This window comes from Ursus maritimus, unplaced genomic scaffold (genome assembly GCF_017311325.1).
Source record: "Ursus maritimus isolate PB19 unplaced genomic scaffold, ASM1731132v1 scaffold_21, whole genome shotgun sequence".
Classification (NCBI taxonomy): domain Eukaryota; kingdom Metazoa; phylum Chordata; class Mammalia; order Carnivora; family Ursidae; genus Ursus; species Ursus maritimus.
Window position 1 is genome coordinate 52,691,729 of NW_024424564.1, and position 6,648 is coordinate 52,698,376.

At 53.6% G+C, this 6,648-nt stretch overlaps 1 protein-coding gene across 2 annotated transcripts in view; it reads left to right on the forward strand.

The window, feature by feature from the left end:
- Positions 1-6,090: 6,090 nt before the first annotated feature.
- UPK3A (uroplakin 3A) overlaps positions 6,091-6,648 on the forward strand; it is an 8,108-nt gene continuing 7,550 nt past the window's right edge. For both annotated transcript variants that reach the window (XM_040637699.1, XM_008702899.2), the window contains exon 1: positions 6,091-6,254. In XM_040637699.1, coding sequence (XP_040493633.1) covers positions 6,203-6,254 — 52 coding nt within the window. In that variant the 5' untranslated portion in view covers positions 6,091-6,202. The remainder of the gene's footprint in view (positions 6,255-6,648) is intronic.

The window sequence follows — 6,648 nt, forward strand, 5'->3', positions numbered from 1 at the left end:
AAGGACAGCCCTTGGCCTTGACTCCTGGGCTCCAAGAGCTTCCCCAGGACCCAGCGGGTCCTACTGCCCTCAGTCCCCTGTGCCCTAAAGAACTTGGGGCACTCGGTAAAGGTAAATTCAGGTTGTAGATCAGTCCCCCCACCTCCTGCCACCCTCATGTATCGCTGGGGGGTGTGTTGGGGGGAGAAGCTGCTGTTTGTGCTCCCTGGAGCCCTGGGCCACGTCCTCCGACGGAGAACCAGCCTGCAAAGTGGACGCTGTTGGGAGCAGTAAGAACACTGCAGTTTGACCACGGCTGGGTGGCTGGGTGGCTTCGCCTAGCCACTTTCCATTGTTGGGCTCCAGAGCCTCAGCTGGGAAAAAGGGAATGAAAATCTCTAAAACCAATATCTTGATTCCCTCTCCCCTTCAGACCCACTCTTCCTGCAGTCTTCCCCATCTTGGTTAAGGGCAACTCCATCCTTCCAGTTCCCCAGGCTAGAACGTGAGCCACCCTCGATTTCCTCTTACCGGCTCCCCACGTCCCATCATCAGCCAAGTCCTGGTGGCCCATCCTGCAAAATGGCTCTACATTCCTCCTGCCTACGCTGATGTCAGCCTGCCCCGTGCCAGGCTCTAGCTCCTTCCAGGAGCGCGTCCGTCCTCTATGAACCGAGACGCGCTTGGCACCTCGAAAGACTCTCCTCTCTTCTACTTATGTTCATTTAAAAATTCTTCCGCTCATTTATCCAACACTGATGGGCATGTGCCCTGGGCCAGGCACAGGAGTCACTGTGACGAAGACTGTCTCATGGCCTGGGAGGGGCTTTTCTTCTGGGGCGTGGGGGAGCAAGCACACCGATGGCATGACGACAGCAAACTCCACAGGTCGTGCGCGGGAGAGCCGCGGAAGGAAGACTTCCGGAGGAGGACCGATCGGGGCTGGGCCTTAGAGGACAGCCGACCTCCATGCAGGAGCACGGCCCGGGCCCCCAGGCAGTGGGCCCAGCGGGTGCAGAAAGGGCTTCAGGGCAGCAGTCCAGGGCAGGGGCCTTGAGAAAGCATTAGTCGTTGATGACAAAGCTGGGCAGAACAAAGAAAGCGCTCGTTTTTGGAGCCACGAAGGTCAAGAGAGAGCATGGTGAGCTTGGGGACATGGCAGTGTCCAGTGGGGCTGGTGCCAGGGGTGAGGGGCAAGAGGGGAGGCAGACAGGTTGACGGGAGCAAAGCCACCACGCAGGGCCTTGGACGCTGGGGTCAGAAGCATGACTGTGTCTTGAGGACAGTCAGGGCTGCCAAGGGGTTTTACACGACGGAGGTGACAACCAGATTTATATTTTAGAAATACCACTGTGGCTTCTGGGTGGAGAGGCCCTGGAGAGGTGACAGGTGAAAGAGCGGACCCAGGAGGAAGCAGGGCTGCATAGTGGTTAGGGAGTGGTCACTGGGGTCCCATGACCTAAGCTTAAAATCTGCTTCCCCACTTCCTGCCTGGGAGTCACCGGACACGTCCATCTGTCCAGTCAACTGTGTCCCCCCCCCCAGATCCGTGGGCTGAAGTCCTCTACCCCAGGACCTCAGAATGTGACTGTATTTGGAGATGGGACCTTTGAAGAGGTAATTAAGGAAAAATACAGTCATTAAGCCGAGCCCTAATCCAACCTGACCGGGGTCTTTAGAAAACGAGGTCAGGATAGAGACACACACAGAGGCATGACCCCATGAGGATACAAGGAAAGGACAGCCGTCTGCACGCCCAGGAGAGGGGTCCTGGGAGGAATTGCCCTGCTCACACTTTGATCTCAGATTTCCGGCCTCCAGAACTCTGAGACACTAAGCCTCTGTGGTTTAGGCCCCCAGCCAGTGGAATTTGCTTCTGCAGCCCTAGCGAACTGATACGATGCACCCGGCAGCGTGGCGGGACCAGGAAGGAAGAGACAGATCTGGGTCACTTAGGGGACCGGTGTGCCCAGTACACAGTACGCACTCAGGACATATCTGTTGAATAAGGTTGGATTCCGCATGAGAGGGGCCCGAAAGGGGGACTGGGCCAGCCCGGCGAGGGCAGGACAAGCCTGATCACAGGGCAGAGGGCAGCGGCCCGGAGGTGGTGGGAGAGACATCTCTAACCTCCAGCACTGCCCAGCGCCCCAGTCGCAGGGCGTGTTCACCCCTCGACTGCACTTCATGCCTCTTCTCGATACCCCAGATTTATTGAAAAAGAAACTAAGGCTTTGGAAAGGCTCAGGGTCCTTCGGGACCACCAAGGTGGGGACGCTTTGCAGGACAGATATCTGGAGCCGGGGGTGGGGAAGGGGGGGCTGCTGAGAACAACCGGGAGCTAGGGGTGGACCCGGGAGCTCCCAAGGCCCGGGGCTTGAGGGGCTTTGCTCGCATTTCGTTTCGTTTAGTGTCAAAGTGAGTCTGAGCACGTTGGGAAGTTTGGCTGGCAGGACCTCTCAGATGTAGCAAACACAAAGCCCGAGGCTGCTGGGGTGAAGATTACCCACAACATCTCTGGCCTCTAAAGAAAAGACTAGTGGAAACCAGCTCGGGCCTCTCTGGTGCTTGGAGAAACATTTCTGGGTCAAGAATTTCCAACCCATAAATTCCCCACGTTTCAAATTCAAAGGAGGCCTGTGCAGGGCTGGGGTTTGCATAACCTTTCACATCACAGAGCTTCCTGCATGGTGGCCTCCTGACAAGCCTGTCATCTGGGCCAGGGTTCACAGAGCCGGTCTGAGGCATCCAGGTATATAAACAGACCTAAAGTCAGACTGAAGCTGGTGCCCTGGAATTTGCTTGATCAAAAAGGGAAAAATTTAAAAATATATATGTATATTTTTGGCAAAAATGTTTTTGGAATGTGCACCCCAGGGCACTAGGCTGCAGCGAGAGGAGATCGGTGTCGGGGCCTCCCTGTCCCCCGTTTCCCTCCTCGCACACCAGCCTGGGTGTCTCCCCGGTGCGTGTGCCACAGTGAACCCCTTCTCCTACACTCGCCCCTCTTCAGAATTGGCCAAACAAAAGTCAGCATCTTTGAAGTGGAGACTTGTTTATAAATCCAAGATTTTTTTTCCCCAGAATGTTTTGGGGCCTTAGCAGATTGTTATTTTAACTCTTTTCCCCAGATGTTCTCTCCATATTTGGGCAAGACAAGAAACAGGAGGACTTTCTGTATGTTTTTTCATGAGAAACTGCAGTGTCTGGAGAAGACAAACGTGCCTGGGCTCTTCTCCCTCTTGTGGGTGAACAGTCCCTGTTCAAGTCCAAGTTCACAAACAATTGTTAGACGAGAAATGTCAGCCCATAAAAATTCTTGGAGGAACCCCCACTGCCTTGCCCAAGAGATCCCTATCTCTGGGACAGAGGCTTTCTGTTACTTTCTGTCCCCCGATGATAAGGATCTGACCATCCATTTGGCATGTCAGGGCTCTGGCGATTGGACCCCTCCCTGTGTCACAGAGGGGAAACTGAGGCCCAGAGAGGGGAACAGCATTAAAAACATTTTTCCTTGGGCAAATTTCAAATTATAAACACATTTCAAGAACAATACAATGAATATCCATATATATATATATATATATATATATATTTTTTTTTTTTTTTACCAATTGTTAACTTGAGGCCACATCTGCTTTCTCTCGTACTTTCTCTCTCTGTCCTTCCTCATATACCTGTGCTAGTTTCAGATATGGTGACATTGCACCCACCGTACTCCAGCGTGCGTCTCCTCCCACACACCGTGACCCCATCCAGGAAACGGAACATCTACCATGTGTTATTATCCAATACACATCCCATAATCCAGATTTCTCTCATTGTCCTGCTAGCTATAACAGGGCTCATTAGAGGTTCCTTTCTTTCTTTTTTTTTTTTAAGATTTTATTTGTTTACTGGAGAGAAAGAGATAGAGCATGGTGGGGGGGAGGGGACTGGGGGAGAAGCAGACACCTCGCAGAGCAGGGAGCCCGGCCTGTGGCTCGATCCCAGGACCTTGAGATCATGCTCTGAGCTGATACCAAGATTCAGCCGTTCAACCAGCCGAGCCACCCAGGTTGTTTTTGTTTTTGTTTTTTAAGATTGTATTTATTCATTTGACAGAGAGAGAGAGAATAAGCAGGGGGAGCAGCAGAGGGAGAAGAAGCAGCAGACCCCCTGCTGAGCAGGGAGCCCGATGTAGGACTGGATCCCAGGACCCTGGGATCATGACTTGAGCAGAAGGCAGACGCTTAACTGACTGAGACACCCGGGCGCCCCTTTATAGGTAGTTTTGTTTCAAGGCTTAATCCAGGGTCACAAGGGGCAGTGAGTGGCGATGTCTCCTTCTGCCTACATCAGTTCTCAGCCTTTTGTTTTGTGTTTGCCTCTGCCTTTGCTGAGATGAACATTTTCAAAGCATCCGGGCCAGTTGGGTTGCAGAAAGTCCCTCAATCTGGATTCGTCCGATCGTTTCCTCTTGTTTGGATTCAGGTTCAAGGTTTTGGACGGGAGCACTACACAGATGGTCCTGAGCCCTTCTCAGAGGCATGACCCAGGAAGCACATGAGGTCAGCCCACCCTGTCTTGGGGACGTAAGGTTCGATTACTTCACTAAACTGACGTCCCCAGATCCCTGTACCTCTTATTCCTTAAAAATCATTCGTGTATGGTTTTCACGTTGAGTGAGAGGATTCTTTCCTGAAATCCATTATTAGCAGGATGTTTGCCGAATGATGATTTTTGTTTAGTCATTCCTTGTAGATTTATTAGTTGTTCTTCTTTGAAGAAAAACGTTCTCTTTTACAACTTTTTTTTTTTTTTTTTTAGGTACCAGTATTGACTCATGGATTCATGTTCCATCCAATGGGCTAAATATGTTACTTACGTTATTTACTTTTGTGTGCAAACTCCATCGGGCCTCTGGGCACCCCTTCAAGTCCCTTCTGTGCCAGCACCGACATAACCCCATCATCTTCGAACACTGCTTTAGTGTCTAGGCTCCTCTTGACATTCCCTGTCCCAGCCCCAGAGTCACGATGTCTCCAAGGGGCCCTGCTGCCTCTTACTGGGGAATGCTGTCTCAGGACCCAGAGTGCTAAGTGGGGGCTCCTGCCACTCGGGAGTCACGAGCAGACAGAGCTAGGGAGTTGTTATTTTGTCATAACAATACTACTACTGCAAAACTCCAGAAATTCTTCTTCTTCCTCCCTTCCAGACCTTTCTCATCGTGTAGTGAGGACCTGGGTCCTGACCCCAGGTCTAGGATACACCGGGTTGCTACAGAACTGCTCTGCCCTCCCGCTGCCTGGCTCCTGCCGACCAGGGTTCTGCTAGAGTTCTCTTTGCCGTTAGAGTGCTCTCTACAAGGCAGTGCAGTCAGACAAGGCTTCCAGAGTCTCAGACATGGTGTTTTTCTGCACGGGGTTATGCCGTTCATGCTATACCTGAATTCTTTACTTTCTGTTGGTTTCCAGTTTCAGTTTTCTCCCATCCTCGTTGACTCATGTCTTAAATGTAAAATGTAAATATTTAAGGTGCTCTTAGAGAAAAGCACAGTTCCTGATGCTAGAAGGAACCGTCTAGACCAGGTGAAGCCCTCAGCACTGTGTTCAAACGCTCCCCTGGGCAGCAGGCCTTTTGAAACAGCAGGGGCTGGGAGGCAGGGCTGTGCTCCTCCAGTCCAGGTGTTTCCGGGGTCCGTGCGCAGCCCTGGCCTCGCACCTGTGAATCCAAAGGGTCACACCGGGGTCTTCGGAACTTCAAGGTTTCCACGACAGCACTTTCTCTGATTAACCTGTTCCATCTCCACCAGAGCCCAGCCAGTACCTGGCACTTAGTAGGGTCTCCATAAATAGCTATAGGAATTAGCGCCCCCGTTTCCCTGTGTGGAAACTGCGGCTCAAAGAGGGGCTGTCTTGCCATCACCCCCAGGTCTGATTAGGCGAGAGACGCTGTGAAAGCGCCGCCCCAGCCTCTGCACACAGTAGGCGCTTCGGTAAAGGCGCGGGGAAGGTCTCACCGGCGCTGTGCGTGCCTCCTGCACGCCGCGGGGTGGGGTAGACGGGGCGGGCGTATGCAAATAGCCCGCGAGGAGGCCAGGGATTGGCCGGCGCAGGTGGGGGCGGGGCGCGCCGAGGGAGGGCCCGGGCCGCCAGGTGCGCAGACCGGGAGAGGCGGAGAGGCGCTGGGCTCCCGGCCCCCTGGACCACCTCGCCAGCGCCCCCGCGGCTTGTTCAGGACGATGCCTCCGCTTTGGGCCCTGCTGGCCCTCGGCTGCCTGCCGCTCGGTGTGGGTGAGCGAGGAAGGGGAGAAGGGGTCGTGTCCCGGGAGGGCAGGCAGCTGAGTCCGAGGCCCCGACCCTCCCACAGTCCTGAGAGGAGCCGGGGTGGAAAGCAGCGTTGGGAACGAGAACTTCGTGTATTGGCTCCAGGAACAGGCAGGATGCCTGCTCTGTGACAAGCCCTGTGCCCACCCCCTTGGCTCTGGGGATTCGGATATTGACAATAAAGACAACATTGATTAATAAGCTTCCTTGGGTGGGGATTCCAGGGTCAAGGATCACAGGTCCCTGTGATGGGTGCTGTGAGAGACAGCACACAGGGGACTGTGGGAGAGCAGAGAACGGGCTGGACAAGAGGCTGCAGATGCCTGGACTGGAGGAGGTGGAGGGACATTTCAGGGAAAGA